This window comes from Excalfactoria chinensis, chromosome 2 (genome assembly GCF_039878825.1).
Source record: "Excalfactoria chinensis isolate bCotChi1 chromosome 2, bCotChi1.hap2, whole genome shotgun sequence".
Classification (NCBI taxonomy): Eukaryota; Metazoa; Chordata; class Aves; order Galliformes; family Phasianidae; genus Excalfactoria; species Excalfactoria chinensis.
In genome coordinates this window covers 20,146,962-20,163,771 of record NC_092826.1, presented here as the reverse complement: position 1 = coordinate 20,163,771, position 16,810 = coordinate 20,146,962, and the positions used below count along the sequence as shown (strand labels likewise).

Sequence of the window (16,810 nt, the reverse complement as noted above, 5' to 3'; positions counted from 1 at the left end):
TTCTAAGAGTTCTTCTTTAGAATTTAAACCCACAGCTTCAACTCAAATCATCACCTTCAGAAATCTAAACACATTTCTACGGACATCCTTTGTCGGCAATATTGCTCCCCCCACTGCAGAACATGCCTGTCTGAAGAGAAATGGGAATGGCAAAAACGAGTTTTTCAGCAGTATATAAATTATATTACACATGAATTTTAACCTCATTCTCCATGTCTTTCAGAGTGAAAGATAGTTCACTTATTTCTTCCCCACAACCTTGTCAGTAGTAAGAAAAAATTCTGCAGCTGGAGAACAGTCAAAACATTTCAGGAAACTTCTGACCATTACCATCCTATTGCTTACATAGGTAGGGACCATATTTGCATCCTTTTTCTCTGTGCTGGAAAGGAGTGTTAGCATGTGACAAACCTTAAACATAAAAGCTGCAGCAGTACTGAGCGAATACCAAGTTAAGGACTCCAAGAGTTAATTCAGCCAACGAGGAGAAAGATGATGGGCATGAATCCCTAGACAATCTGAAGCTGTTTTATTTTACAAAGTAAGAAACTACATTCTCCTCTGCTGCTCTGTTCAGCTTTGGACTTATATAATTCAGTGGTACCTGATAGAGGCTGACACAGGAATACAATTTATGTATAAAGAAAAATACATTTTAATAGGATGTCAAGAATTTACTTCCACTCTTCTACCCTGAAGACTTCTTCATATGTCTTCTTTCTACTTCTTTAACCCAAACTGTTAGAGGTAATTATAACAGGCCTTTTGATCCATAAACATATCCTTTAGCCACACGGTAAGTACATCACTATTACATTGTACTTTGAGAAAAACTACAAATATGTTCAGCTCCAGGCTCAATCCTCATGTATTTCTGGATTAGACTGTAATACTTCGTCACAGAATGGTGAACTGAAACTCCTCGCCACCTGTGATAATTCTCCTACCAGTTTCAAGGATAGATTTAAAGGGTCCTTTCTTTTCTTGCTAGAGAAAGAGTGCAATAGCATTAACAAAGCAAGGTGTAGCAATGAATTCATAGCAGTATGACACACTTATTCTGCATGGCAGTTACCACCATCCCCAATTTTACTTGATAGTTGATGACAAGTAAAAATGCTAATCCAAATGAGGTTATTGAAAAGTTACAAACTATATACATTCAGAATCTTGTGCAACACAACTTTCTACCTGGGAATTTCATCTTCAGATCAGTTTAACTTTTAGTAGAAGCTAGTAAAAAAAAATGTATGAAATATACACATTTAGCTACCGTACATCTAAAAACAACAACGTAACCAATCTAATTAACTTTCAAATAGACTTCACGCACAAATTTCATAACAAAAAAAAAAAACAAATACTAAATGAATCAAAAAAAATTTATCTATATGCCAGTTACTGTTGCCATCTCTGTAATGATTTGCCATTCTTCCCAAACCAAAAACGTATGCAGAGAATTTTTCTGGCTTGCACCAAACTCCTTCACAAGTTGTGTCCTGAGAATAAATTATACAAACTCCTCTCTCAATCTTCCAGTTCAAGTGCCACCAGACTAACCATAGGCAAGAATAACGCAAAGGTTTAACAGAATGTAAATGAATGCAGAGTTACAGCAACGATAATTTAATTAAACAAACATTGTTTTCTGGCAGATATATTGAGTTGATCTCTTCTTTAATGACATCAACCTTGGTTATTAAGGTTAGTACTAAAATCTGGCATTTTATCAAGAACGCTCTTTCAATGCTATATGGAACTACGATCCCAGAAACTAAGTGTGCTAAAAGCACTAAGCAAATTACAGTGTTAGAAATGAGAAATAGGAAGTTGGATCTCTAGAACACCCTTAAATTAGCTGTATTGGTGCATTTCTCCTAAATCAATAGATAATATGGAAGGAAAAAAGTCTGAAGTTGCAATTCATAATTTTTAAACTATAAAAGGATATAGGAATAAATATGAGACAGCTATAAGACAATATAAGATAAAGTATGCATCTTATAACTTACTTGAAAGCCCATTTCATCAAGCTACCTTTTAAATACATCCCAGTGCTAAGGCTTACCTGCAAATACACACAGCGAAGTTGAAGTCTCAAACAACACATGGTGCAAAAATAAATAAATGAGAGGAATGAGGGGAAGGAAGGAGGAAACAGCTGACTACAAACACCCTGGAAGAAGCTTATGATAAAATCTCCATTAAGATGGAATAGTAAATACCAAGTATCCAAGTAGAAAGATATCAGCTAGGGAGGTAAACTGAGATTGAATCTCCATCAGGTAAGCAGTATTGTCTTTTGTTGTCAGTATTTATTCAAAATTTGAAGGTCTGGGAGGAAGACTGAATTATTTTTCTGCAAAGGGTCAATATATTTAGCTCAAGTACAAAAATCAGTGCATTCTCTTTATTAAGTCTAAAAGAGGAGAAAGGATCGTTTCTATCCTTTAAATCAAGCAAAAATATGAAGGTGACCAGTATCTGGAAGCTGAAGTAATACCCCACTAAGTACATAGCCTAAGTTCACAACAATAGAGTGATAGATAGAACATCATCTTTAGATATGTGATATAGGCTGTGTCACCTGCTGTTTTCAAGTAAAGAAAGTACTATAAAAAGCAGTATAACTGATCATCAATGGAGAAACACCTTGATTTAGATTACTCTTCTACTGACCTGCACTATGGAGTCTAAGAACACCAGAATTAATATTCAAATTACGCAAACAAACTTCAGACAAATAACACATTCTTTTTGAGGTATCACATTTATATAGGCAGAATTATTTCTATCATATGTACTTCAAGGTACAACCTTTAAAGTAAATATTTTAAAAAATTAGTGAACAATAAATAAATTTCCAAAAACAGTCTTTAAAAAAAAACATTTTCTTTAATTTGTCATTAAGACAAGAATTGCATTTTTAAACACCTATGAGATGCTGTAAGCTAGACATTAAAAGACTACATTTAAGACACTTTATTGAATAATTAAGGTGTTAGTAAGTGCTTAGCTACTACATGACAGGTAAAACAAGACAAAATGTTTTAAAATATTCACTTTTTTTCAAAGAGAAAAATATACTGAATTAAGATATATACATGTGAAGTTACCTTGATAAGCAAAACTACATCATATTAGACTTCCCAGATGTCAGTACTTAAGGAGAAAGGAATGAAATGTAAGGACTTGCACGCCTTACAAATTTAGAGTCTTTTTAAATTTCTTTTGCTTTGGGCACTTCCTGGAGGAGCATCTTTTTTGTTCTTCTGCTTTGCTGATAAACTATTACATTCTTTAGACCCATGGAAAGCATGCAGACATAAAATACAGAACTCAAACGCGCAGGCCTCTCTGCTACATAGCCCCCATTTCTTTACCAACTGATACTTTGCAGGATATTGACATCTTGGACAGGGTTTTAAAGCTTCATCAGTGAACAGAGTTTTAGCAACCTGTAGAAAAATGAAGGAGAGACAAGTTAGCTCTCATCAATGAGAATTTTCTTAGAACTAAAAGAGACGAATTTCTTGGCTACCTACTTTTATGTATTCTTCCCGTCTACTGGTTGACTGGGGAACAGAATTGCATCTTCTGGGTGTAAGCTCAGTGTAAGAGGGTGGTGTTTGCAGTACAGGAGTTCTGGCTTGAGCTTGAACTGGCCTTAGAGCAGATCTGTTGAGAACATTAAGTCTTGTGGCAGCATCTTCAGCTTTCAATAGGTATTCCTGTTAAAGTTGATAATTATAAGAGGGGATAAGAAGGAAGCAAATCAGAGCTTTATTTTTGTTACTTAAGTTTTTCCCTTACAACACATCAGAAACAGAATATGTATAGTGCATATATTTCCATTAAACATTTGTTTAATGAAAAGAGGCAAGATAGGAACCACTAAAAACAAAGTCCCATGAGTAGGGTAAACAATCCAACAGTCTTTAGAAGTTCATTACCCTCTATTGGTCCTTATGTTTCTGAAACAATTCATCTCAATGGCAATCACAAATCTACCAAACAAATTCTGTCACAGATAAAGCAATATTACACTGAAGCACTGTGTGCACACATGGAGAGCCTCCTGAAAATGTGTATTTACATTGATTATACATTTAATTTCTAAAAACCTCCTAAGAACTATCTGTTTCTCCATCTGATGGGCACAAGTACACCATGAAGAAGCTAAGATGCTAGCAGTCCTGAAAAATAATTGGGAAGTAGTGCAGAATTCTAATGAACTGCAGACTAGAGTGAAATGAGAAATACCATGATATAGAGGTATTAGAAAGTATTTTAAAGACCCCAAGCTAGAATCACTTGATGAAAATAGGCTTAGGGTGTAGGAGGAAGGAAATCACACAGTTTAAACACAACTACTCAAACTAGGACATGAAAAGCAATAACATCAAACTGATGACATTCTCATGTTAGTGTTCTAGAACTGCTGCTATCATCTATCTTTAAAAAGTCTACTGCCTCCCCTGTCTCAAATACCTTAACACTTGGAAAAACAAACGAACAATCAACTGAAAACATTACCTTTGAGACAAAGCTTACCTCAGCTTCTTCTTTCAGCTGTTTCATGTATGATTTTCTCCTCCTATCTGCACTTTTATCTTGTACAATGATTTCACGCCAGTTTTTGCTTACTTTCCAAATGCTGGAACAAACAAATGAAAAATTATCCACTCTCACAACTCTTCATGGCGTGACAGAAAACAATATATGTACCTTGTTAAGATTTTCACATTGTTTCACATACTATTTTTGTCACTGTACAGACAACTGCTGTATACTACAGAAGACCACTGTATTGTCATAAAACAAGCTTCACATAATCTGCACCATTGCACAGAACACATAGAAGAATCTATCGAATAACTGCAGGATAAACAGCATAGCACATCTTTGGCTTGCCAAATTAAATAAGTTTCTTTCCATGTAAGCCACTTAATTTTGCTCCTCAACTTATATTTCTGAGCATTAAGTACTCTGAAAATACCTATGCCCTTACACTTCTACCCATTCCTTTAGTACTAACACAGGACATTCTTAATTTCTATGAATTAAGTGTCAACTTCTATTGATTTCAAACAAATCCAGAACATTAAGTAATATTTTTCAAGCTCCTTTGTCTTTGTGCTAAGAAATAACTGAGGAAATTAAACATGCAAGAAAAATGATTGGGAAAATTGTAATAAGAATAATTGACCTTCTAATTTTGAAGAAAAAAAAAAGAAGTCTGCTTTAAAACTTACAAGTAGTGTGATAGTTTTAAGTTAGTTTATCTCCCCTTTTATTTTTACTTCTAATTCCCATATACAAAGCATTATTAGAATTATATATAAATAACCTGTTGATTACTCATGACGATCCCCTTTTAATTTTCCCTAAATTACACAAAAGAATACATTGACAATTCCCATTATTCCAGAAATTACCCTGATTTATTCTCAGAAATATTTTCAAAATTTCATGGAATAGAGAGAGAGAAGGCAGGAGAACAGCTGGAGTACCTACCTGCATAGACTTTCCACTGTCAAAGCATCTAAAACAATAGCAAGAACATGTTTTAAATTTCTGTATTTTAATTCAGTTAAAATATCTAATTTTTCAAGGCCCATTTTCTTGCCAATAAGTCCAGCAAGGACATGTTCTAATACAACTATTTGTGTTCCATCAGTATTCTTTGATACTTGGTCTGATCTTTGTCTTTGCAAGCAAATTTCATGGACTACTTGCAGAGCCGGAGTTCTTGAAAGATCTCCATAATTTACAGCTGAGTCTTCACTCATGTGTTCCTTTAAAGCTAATCCATGGTCTTCTGTGACAAAGCTTCTTTCTTCTGCTAGTGTACGTGCTGAATTAGGACTGCCATGATGGTCTTCTGCCTCCGACTGCGAGCCCTGTTCCCGGAGAATTGACAACTTTCTCACTCGTTCAGTTTTTCTTGCCTTTTTTTTGATATCCAGAATTTTTGAACCTTCTTTGCGTTTTCGAAAGCTCTCTTGAAAAGAACCCTCATGATCAGACAGTGAGTCTCCTGATTTGTCCAGTTGAAGTGAATTATATCCACTATCCTCAGGTGTTGAAATATTTGGGTAACTTGCCAGCTTAACAGAGGGATTGTTTCCATCACACAGTTCAAAGTTAAAGTTCTCTACAAGACTATCAATAGAAGTCAGGATCTTGCTATCATTGGCCTCAGGTAATACACTGTAAGTAGGAGTCTGAAGCAACCCTTCACTAACACTCATAAGGACACTCTCACTGAATTCATTAGTGTTACTAGCGGTAACATCCTTACCCTCAATTGGAGAAAAGCATTCTGTTTCCAGCAATGAGGGATCCTTACATTTGGACTCATCTAGTGTAGAAGTCCTATGTTGTGAAAAGGATAGTCTTCGTTTTGAGCAATCAGGACTAGAGCCCTCAGTTTCTGCAGTGCTATCTCTTAGGGTGTTGCGACTTCCATCTTTCAGAGAGTCTGAAGCAGTTTGTGACAGTTTTTCTTCAGAGCTCAGAAGAGAAGAAAATAGTTTTCTCCTGTTGCTCCCTGAAGAACTAGCTTGTTTTTCACAGCTTCCTTCAGCTGCACCAGCCTTAGATAAAAGCAGCCTCCTGCGTAACGAGGAGCCTTTTCTACCTGTTTTTGGAGTTTCAAAAAAATACGTACTCCTATTTGCTTCTCTTCTCTCTGATAAAGAGATAGAATTCATTTCATTTTCAATAGATGACACAGAACAGAGCTCATTTCGATGAATATGGTCAGAATGCTCTTGTAGCAAAGACAAACTTGTTGCTCTTGGTGTTTCTCTATGTTCTGCATCAGGATCTTTTAATGACTCACTGCATTTGCTGTCCAGAAGTTCTGAAGTGGAGCGAGAGTCTTTAAAACTGGAGCATTTAAAACCACTGCTGGGAGACGTTAACCTATTTCTTTTAATAATATTGAACATTACTGAATGACTATCTGACATCTTCTGCTTTGCACTTTAACTCTGTAAATGAAGACAGCAGTGTTATTTCTGAAACAATGAAAGTAATCACCAAAAGACACCCAGAATAGTAAAAATCTACCGTGTAAATCTACCAATACATGTTAAAAAAATTATTTTCACTAGTCTTAATAGAAACAGTACTTATATGTGAGTACAAAGATAAACTACAGTCAAGCATGTTGTTAGAATGATCAACTTAAAATGCAACTTAAAATCATACTTTTAGTTAGCTAACTAATCTGTCAACCTTCATCCAAGGAAAAATGCTTTAAATAAGAAGCACAGTAACAAGAATCACACTGAAATCGCAGACAAAACTTCCCTTTCATTCCAACAGGATTGGATTTTTTTTTTGTTATTATTATTAAATCAGCTGTATGTTACTGGTTCATGAAATCACTAAAAGTAGCCCTCAAGAACTAGCAGAAGGTCTGATAATAGATTAATTAATGAGAAAATACCTTTTACATTAAAAAAAAAAAAAGAAATTGCCCTGTAGGTACAAAACAGACAATGCATGCTCATCTGCCTTAGTATTTAAACGTTATTTTTTTAAAGGTATGTGTTTTTGCACAGCTCTGTGGATAAACTAAGTGTCCTGAAGATTTACACTTTGGATACTGTCTATTGATTGTCTATACATCCTCTCACAATGTACCTAGAAAGTTCAGGAAGAACTTTACAAGTACAAAAGTTTTTAAAAGAACTCCTATGTATTCTCCCCCTATCCAAAAACAACAGATGCTGATGCATGCATTTAAGTAATAATTGTAAGAATACAGAATGACTGATTTTTGCCATCCAGTAATGAGGAGTTTCTTCACCTTGTCCCAAATCACAATAGGTTGCTGCTTTATACACACAAGATATAATAGTCATAAAGGAGACGTTGCAGACAATGCTATTATACGGGTTGTTTCTCACTGGAAGAAAAAAAATCAAGAGTCTCAAAGTTTGAAGTGGCTGATTACAGTAGGGTGTTATTGGCCTTAATCACTGAAAACAAACCTGGAACTTTTATAGGTGGCTTAAACAACAAACATGATGATAGCACTATTCATGACACTGACGTAGTCAGGACCTCAGCCACCAAATACAGCTGAGGCAAACCCAAACTCTTAGGGAAAGAAGGGGGAAAGAAATTATCCTGTGATGATCTAGGGTCAAATTTCAACCTATAATGAAGGCACTCTATAAGATCATTGCAATACAGAATGTATCTTCATAGAATCACCAAGGTTGGAAAAGATCTCCAAGATCATCCAGTCCAATCATCAACCTACCACCAGTATTTCCACACTAAACCATGCTCCCCAGTACAACATCTGTACATTTCTTGAACACCTCCAGGGATGGTGACCCAACCACCACCCTGGGCAGCCTGTTTCAGCACCTGCTCACTCTTTCAGAGAAGAAATTTTTCCTAATATCTAACTTGAGCCTGCACTAGCACAACTCAAGGACATTTCCTCTTCCTTATTACTAGCAAAAAGAAAGAATAAGCCAACACCCACCTCACCACATCCTTTCAGGCAGTTGCAGAGAACAACAAGGTCTCCCCAGAGCCTCCTCTTCTTCAGACTGAACAACCCCAGTTCCCTCAGTCACTCCCCATAAGACTTGGGCTGCAGACCCCTCACAGCTTTGTTGCCCTTCTCTGGGCACCCTCCAGGACCTCAGTGTCTTTCTAGTAGTAGGGAGCACAAAAGTGAGCGCAGTACTCGATGTATGGCCTCACCAGTGCTGAGTACAGAGAGAAAAACACCTTCCTGGTCCTTCTGGCAGCACTATTTCTTATATAAGCCAGGATGCCATTGGACTTCTTGGCTACGTGGGCACACACCACTGGCTCATGTTCAGCCAAGTGGCAACTAACACCCCAAGGTCCATCTCCTCTACACAACTATCCAGACATATTGCTTTGTTGTCTACAGTGAGCAGACTGCAATGCCAGTCCAGAGAACCATGGCACTTGAGAACAGTCTGTGAGAACCTAACATAAAGGTCTGCGGAACCAGACTCATGGCAGTACAAAACAAGATAGGTTTAAATCAAAGAATACACCTAAATGAACAGAATTTTTGCAGAAAATAAATTAGAATTGGAAGACAAATGTGGCCTGGTTATTTTCCCTTTCCCATATATCTCTACAAGTACATTATTTTCACCTTACTCTAGTACCTCACCTTTGCACCTGCTTTTCCTCATTGCTCTTTGCTCTTTCCTTGGATACAGACAAGCTATAATACACTCATTTAACAAAATGAGAATGGAGGAAATTTGACATACCACAACACAAAGTATATATTATGTTTTTAAGCAGCATAAAATTGCAGGGGAAAGAAAGGTTTTTACTGTTGTTGGGATGATCAGAACGGCAGAGTAAAGAGTGAAAACTACAATGTCAGTGAGCCAACGTCCAGCAGGAGGAGCCTCCGAGCTTCCTATATGGATTTTGCCTGTTTTTTTCTGAAAAATTACAGGGAAGCCACTGCAACATGGACAGAGCAGACAGTATCAACTTACAGATCTTTACACCAGATCCAAGTCTACACCTCAGTTTTTCATAAACATTTTCCTCCCAGAACGTATTACTTTTTAAAATTTAATTAAACACCAGGTCTCTTTTTACAGATCTGCTGTACCAAAATGAGAGCCTTTCTGATCTGCTGGACATACCCCATTATAGAATGGCATACTATTTATATTCATATATATTCATCATTTATATTCATAAAAGCTACCTTGAAAAACTTTTTCAGATTCATTTACTGTTTTTTAAGGCACTCTTATCAGGAGAAACATTTGATCTACCAGTTTTGATGTATAAAACCAAGCCTTTCCTACTTCAGGATCTTGAAGTAATTGCTGGAAGTGTTAGGCTCCTTTTAGGCATCAGGAAACAGACAAGCTAGGAAGAACAGACTAGTCATATAGTAAGGACATATCGAGTCTGCTAGAGAAGAAGGAGCAAAAGGCATACCTGTCCCTTCAATTTCTCTAACACTTTTTTTCAGTTCTGTAGTCTTCAAATTGGCCCACAAGTCAACAGCAAACTTTCTAGCAATTTACAGAACAAAGCATTTCATGCGTGTAGAGCCAAACTAAATAAGGACTGCATTTGGACGTTTGAGAATAATATATGACACACCTAAGCTTAAAAAACATTCTAAAATGGTTCTAAAATGGAGGGGAAAAGAATGCTGTTTACTGGAAAGCAATGTTAATGGCATCTATACCACAGACATGAGTTCTAGAATGGAGTTACCCAACCTTGATACTAACTTGCATTCCTTGGTAATTCACACTGTACAAACCTGCCTCTAACAGAATATTTTCTACACTTGTTTGTCACTGTCCATCCTGTTAACTGAACAGATAAAGGTGAAGCTTTGGTAATATAGATCTACTTTATCAGATGTTTCAATAGAAATCACACTTGCAATAAAACTGACTTTATCTGAAGTCTCTAGTCTTTGAGCTCCCAGATCTAATGTCATCACTACCTTAGTTCAATCCTTTTCGTCAGATGGGGATAACTTACCCTATTTGTGAAGCAGTTGGAGATCCTCCACAGCAAATATATTGAATTCAAAGCACTATTTAATCCCTTACCGACAGCCTAAAGTAAGACAGGGCACGAGAAGAAAAGAGAGGTACAAAAGAAACGTTAATAAAAAGTGGGATGACAGCTGAGAAAGTTTCCCCTCTGTCTATGCATGCTTTCACTGTCACATCCACCTACCAGCGATGAGGATAACTGATGCTACCTAGGGAGCAGTGTCGGGGTGAGGGGGCTCTCTCAGTCACCTGGGCTGCTGGACACGAACACACAGCTTCACCTCCTTATCTAGCACACCACCGGGCAGAGGAAACCGAACATAGAGGCCCCCACCACCGAGAACAGCTTGAGGAGGTCGGCAGGGCTCCCTAAGGAGATGAAAGGCGAGGCTGCCCTCCCTCCTGGCTAGCCGGCTGGGAAAGGCGGGGATCCTGCCGCCTCCACAGCTCGCCGCCCAGCTTCAGGGCCCGTTGCCCTTAGTGAGAAGCCGCTTCGCTTCTCTCCACCCACACCGGCTTCTCACGTGCGGCTGCAGCCGCTTTCCCTCGCTTGAGTTTGAACTGCCCGCCTTTACCAACCGCTCCGCTCTGCCGCCCCAGTAGCGCAGCCCTAAGGCGAGAGCAGGGCGGGGGTGGGGGGTGGCCTGAGGAGCGCTGCCTCCAGGGATGTGGACGGCACCAGCTGGGCTCCGCGTTCTCATCGTACTTTATACTCCAGCTCCGCGGCTCCCGCCGCTCCCAGCCCTCCATAAAGCGCCCCGGTGCGGCCCCTCTGCCCGTCCCGTTCTGCTGTCTCTCTCAGGAGCCGGGCTGAGGCGTTCCCGCTGCTCGGAGCCTCTCAGCTCCTGAGGGGCGGGCGGGAGGCACCTTCAGCGGGTAGCTCAAGCCCTCACAGATGGAACGTTATCTGCACCAGGAGCTTTAAATCTGAGATGTGAAGGTGCAGATTAATTCATTTTAATTATTTATATTCGACAGCTCAGAAGCCAGATAATCATACAGAACTTCTGTTTTTCTTTCACGGTTTACGCTTACGGCTCTACCAGAAACACCGTGAGATATAAACAGACTTTAAATCGTTGGGCGTAACTCCGAATGTAACGCCTCCACCCAGGGCAGAAAGCCGGAGGCTTTCCGTGGTAACTAAGGCTGCGCAGGGCGGGCGGGCTCCATCCCCCCAGCGCCGTGAGGCGGGCCGGGGGCAGCGGGCGTTGCAGAGCCTTCCCTGCCCAGAGCGGGGAAACGGGGCGTCTTGGTGTACGGCTAGTGAAACCGGAGGGTACCTGTAAAAAGATAAAGGTTTTCGCGATGGATTAGAATGCGAATTAAAGAGTTTAGAAATGGAATCCAGGATTTTCCCAAAGTGCTTTCGGTAGCAGTTTCACGCGAATCGGAAGAATTTCTCTTCTACGTATTCACGAAGGAAATGAAATGACCCCTTCCGCGAGGCCGAGGAGAGTTTAAGAGCATATACCAAACGTCCTTTGAGGACCGGCATTTATCAGCCCATCGGAACGGGGCTGTACCCCGAGGGAGTACAAAAGTAAACAAAAGTAATGGACGTTTAAAGGCTCCCACCCACCGGGGGAACAGTTAAATGATGGATGTAATCAAGCGAATGCATGATTTCCTTGGGACAATCGATTTTTATTTTATTTTTTTTCTCATGGCTTATAATTAGTAAGTAGGTTTTAAAGCATCGTCTCGATGCTTTAATCATTTCGTCAAACCCGTTTTAAAATACAAAACGAGTGCGGGGAAAGACTATCGGCTTTACTCACTAATTGCAGTGTTTGGTTGTTTCTAGGGTGTTAATTACTTTGTGTCCATCACCGGAGGAAGGGATCGTTCCGTTTCGGTTGGTTTATTTTTGCTCCCGGCAGCAGCTCCCACCTCCGAGGACCGCAGCGGAGGACCCGGGGCAGCGAGCATCACTGCCGGGCACGTCCCGTTATTCTTGCGTGTGTTTTATTCCTGCACTCAGAAGTTAGATTTATCTTTATTTTCGCACAGCAGCAAGACAAAGCCGATGAGCCGCCTTGAAATCCTTTGCACGTTGTTATTACTTTTAGCTTTCCCCAGGAGACAGTTCTCATTCGGCCTTCGGAAAGACGCATTTCCTCACATCAGGGAGATGTTATTTACAGAGCAGTATTTGTTCAACGTTTTCCAGGCACGAGGCAGAGTTCTTACGGACCTGAGGACGTGCGATTACTCACACATGACGCCTGCGGGACAGCCAGCGGTAGGGCTGAGCCGGTGACTAACAGCGACCGCTATCGCTGGAAAGCGGTCCGTGCTATTTGGGTTCAGAGCGCAATGCGATCGCCAAAATGTGACTTTTTTTTAATACAAATAGCATTTTTCCTACAAATAGCATTTATATACAGCACCGCGGCTTGCCGGTTTGTTTCAATGCGGGAGTACATGGCACAGCCCGCAGGGTACCGAGATTGAGTTGGTAGTCATGTAACTTAGATAAAGCGTTTCTGACCACGAAAAGGACGGCGAGGTAAAACTCCTCGTCCGTAAAACCCTGCGCTCGTATGACGAGACCTGTGGCAGGACATAAGCTAAACACGCAGCTGTCTGCTTTCTCTGTAGGGCACAGACGAGCTCTCATGGGAAAGGTCGGAGCTCCCGCGGCGCACTGCTCCCCCGCGACGTACAGCGCCTATATGGCGCCCTGGGAGCCTTCTCTTCCTATGGGTCCTTCCTCTGTCAGCACCATTTCGGGCCACCAGCGCCAGGCTCAGCTCACTAGCTCTTCCAGCTCTTACTCCACCGAGGCCCCGTGAGCCGCTACCCGCTGTAAGCCCGCCACAACACCTTAAAAGACGGCGGCGCAGGCCCCGCCCCCTCCGGCTTTGCGTAGTGGCGTCATCATTCGGCGCCGAGGGGACGGCGAGGTGTGTGGAGGTCGGTGCTGCTTTCGGCTTCTCCCTGCCGGGTTGGTGGTGGTACGCGTCGGGGTGAGCGGTGAGTGGGGAAAGGCCCGATCAAGCCCCTGGGGGCCAGCGGGGAGGAGGCGTGCCTGACGCTGAACCGAGGCGGGCTGGGGGGGATGCCTGGTGCCGTTGTTTTCAAGTGTCAAGGGGTGACTGCCAAAATCTAATTGTAATCTACTGGTACAGCGTGACTGCATTGCATGTATGGTAAGGTTCTACTGTGATAGCGGTAAAGCAAACCCTTGTTTAACAGTTATAGAGCTTAATGGATTATCTCGATTCATCTTGTCTGAAGTTGCATAATGGAGGGTTTAGCAGGGGGATATGGCATTTATTAATCAGCCCTTCACCAACAAAGAAAATACATACTTTTATAGCAGACAGATGAGGGCGTTCAACAATCACACACACTAACAGGAGGAAAGCTACTGCAATAACAACACTAAAACACCTCCTTCAAAGCCACGAGCCATTCATTCTTATTCTAGAGGTGTCCTTGGTTCTTATGCTGTTTATCCTACTCCGTAGCTGCTGCTTATTCAGTCCTTATCTTGAACTATAGCTGCTGCTCTGTAAAATTCTTCTTGTATTACCACAAAAGAATACTTGACTCCAAGTAAGGTTGAGTATTAGAGTAGGATGTGAACTGATGCTTGGAGAGCATCGCAGGTTGTCTAATAGTTGACCAATTGGTAGTTATTTTAGGATTTTCATGGGATTTCTTCTCCCTTGCCTCTGTTTATGCATTTCCTTTTAATGTCTATTTTTCTTCTACCTACAGACAGCTCCCAGGATTTTTAATCAATTAGATCAATGAAAAGGTAGATTGGGGTATCTAGTGTTGCGAGAGAGAAAAAATTGGATTAGTTTATTTTTGTTTCCAGCAAGGTAAAAACTCTTGTCACCAGAAGGAAAGAAAATATTATTGAGTATTACTGTTTAAAATTCTCTTTAATATAAAACAACGTGCAGTCTGCATTTCAGAGCTTTTTGACAGCTGTTTGTAAAGACTTGAGCGGACTGTTTTGAAGAGGAAGTTGAACTAGATGAATTTCTGAAGTCTCTTCCAATGTGAATCAGCTTATGTAGCATATATCAAACACAGCTGGAATATTTTTGTATTTATTTTAAAATAACTTTTTCAATTTCTGTCAACTTCAGACGGAGATATTTCAATATTTGTGTAAGCCAACAACAAAAAACATGTATTTTATTTGTTGTTTTTGTTTAGAACATGGATTCACAGAAGGACGTTCAGCCCCCAAAGCAGCAGCCAATGATTTACATTTGTGGAGGTAAAGAAAAGACATTAAGCTTTATGCATTGATGCTCCCATATGCATGGACTAGCTGTGGTTATTGATATGGAAGTCGTTCACCAGAACTTCTGTTGCTGTGTGGAGGTCCTGCATCTCCAGAGGATGGTAGCAGAACTTTTATATATTGCGTCTTGGAGACAAAGTTTTTTTGGAAATAGTGTTGTCACTCAACTTTTACTAATGCACAGTTGTCAAATTTTCTCTTACCTAAACATAAGTTAATAAAGTGAAAATTGGAGCTTTTGAATAGCCACTTTAAAAGCCTCTGAAGAATTTTGGCTTAAGAAAATAAACTTGGTGGCACGGAGGGGCTGAGATGAAGGTTTCATTAGTGGAGTGTGGAATGGTACAGTAATGTTCGGATACTTTTTAGCAATATAAGTTTGCCAATTCTTTTTTTTCCACAACAGTATCTTAATATAATTCAGTTACTTATTAAAATTCACTGCAATTATTTTCTGTTATGCTTTATTTGCTAGTAAAAGGAATTAGAGCATTATTACTTCTGAAAGTTATCTGTGCTTTAGCTATGCTGTTTTTGTTCACCCATTGCTATTCTCTTTCTCCATCATATCAGAATGTCATACAGAAAATGAGATAAAGGCAAGAGATCCAATCAGATGCCGAGAGTGTGGGTACAGAATAATGTACAAGAAAAGAACAAAAAGATGTATCCTTTTACAAAGTCAATTGAATGCATTTGGGAAACTGTGGGGCAAGCTGTGTAAGAAAACTAAGAATGAGAGTAATGATACAAGAATCCTTCAAGGCCAAAAATGAACACATCAGACTACTATAGGGATATTTCTGGAGTGTAATTCAGGATCTTGGTTTTTTGCTACTTTTAGTTTTCCATTTTTTAAGAAAACTGTAATTATCAATAATCTTGTGTGACATACTGTGAATGTTTGCTACTATACAGCCTTTTGAAAAGGGAAAGTGTTGTGGAGTTAACTAACTGTTAGAGCATCTCAGAACTCGTGTCACATGTGACTTTAGATTTATGCATTCGCTCTTTTTGTTCTCCCTGACCCCTTTCCTCCCCTGGATCTTTTTTTTGAACTACAACACATTTTTCTTTAACTGCACAACTCCAGTGGTGGTTTTTGATGCCCGGTGATTTGACCTGAAGATACATCAATTTTATACTTCAGTTTAATATTTTTGGCAACTTTGCTCTGTAAATCCATTGGTGTATAAATGCATAATTTTGTGGTTTAAGATATTGAAATATTAAACTTTACTGTGATACTACTTGCCATACCATCTCAATTCTGTCTATACTACTTTCAGAAATGGGTTTCTTACTTAAACTTTAGTCAGAACGTGTAGCATTCTGTTAAATTCATTGATATTATATTGATTTTTGAGTTAAGTGTTAACCTAGTTTTCACAATTCACACCTAAGCCTTACTCGTGTTTTAACTCTTCAGTGTTTTTTGGACTCCTGTGAACTGCATAAAATAATCTTGGTTTGAATAAATCCCAGTGAAGACATATTGAAAGCTATGCAAAATCAGGTCTGAAATTTGGATTTGAACTCGACAGGACTCAAATCAGTATAAAAAGTAATAAATGTGTAAATACAGATTCTCAGGCTGTTTTGTGACCTTGCTTGTACTCACCAAAATAAGTATGTCTGTAGTATAAAGAAACCTTGGATAAGGTAAAACTGAAGTAACATCATTTTGCTTTTCAGATGATTTCTCATGAGTCTGTAGTAAGAAGTGGTTGCTGTTTTGTACTGATAAGCCCAAACTCTTTGCATCCATTTTCCTGTTCAGAACATTTATATTCAGAATATTTAATACTAAAATACACGTAGCGCCGATGTGTCTTAAAAAACACTGCTGCTTTGTGGCTGCTGCTAATTTAGCCTGATTAAATGCTTGCAAATCCCAATTTTGATACAAGTGCTGATGAGGCTGTTGAAAGACAAACATGTCATTTCACTGTTATCAGTACGGTATGATGCCGCTATTAGG

At 39.5% G+C, this 16,810-nt stretch overlaps 2 protein-coding genes across 6 annotated transcripts; one reads left to right on the top strand and one right to left on the bottom strand.

The window, feature by feature from the left end:
• Positions 1 to 2,967: 2,967 nt before the first annotated feature.
• FBXO43 (F-box protein 43) lies at positions 2,968 to 11,218 on the bottom strand. The gene is made up of 6 exons (XM_072328765.1): positions 10,744 to 11,218; positions 10,543 to 10,620; positions 5,518 to 6,998; positions 4,555 to 4,657; positions 3,546 to 3,731; positions 2,968 to 3,458 (listed from the first exon to the last, which is right to left on the bottom strand). Exons 3-6 carry the CDS (start codon positions 6,975 to 6,977, stop codon positions 3,210 to 3,212), a joined length of 1,998 nt encoding a protein of 665 aa, XP_072184866.1. The 5' UTR covers positions 6,978 to 6,998; positions 10,543 to 10,620; positions 10,744 to 11,218; the 3' UTR covers positions 2,968 to 3,209.
• On the top strand, positions 10,781 to 16,079 carry POLR2K (RNA polymerase II, I and III subunit K). Of its 5 annotated transcripts, none has more exons than XM_072328769.1 (4): positions 10,781 to 10,793; positions 14,739 to 14,802; positions 15,403 to 15,495; positions 15,923 to 16,079. In XM_072328769.1, exons 2-4 carry the CDS (start codon positions 14,742 to 14,744, stop codon positions 15,943 to 15,945), a joined length of 177 nt encoding a protein of 58 aa, XP_072184870.1. In that variant the 5' UTR covers positions 10,781 to 10,793; positions 14,739 to 14,741; the 3' UTR covers positions 15,946 to 16,079. The 5 variants fall into 5 exon arrangements, with proteins under 5 accessions (XP_072184870.1, XP_072184871.1, XP_072184867.1 ...); XM_072328770.1 differs by lacking the exon at positions 10,781 to 10,793 and adding an exon at positions 11,395 to 11,499; XM_072328766.1 differs by lacking the exon at positions 10,781 to 10,793 and adding an exon at positions 13,421 to 13,538.
• Positions 16,080 to 16,810: the final 731 nt, after the last annotated feature.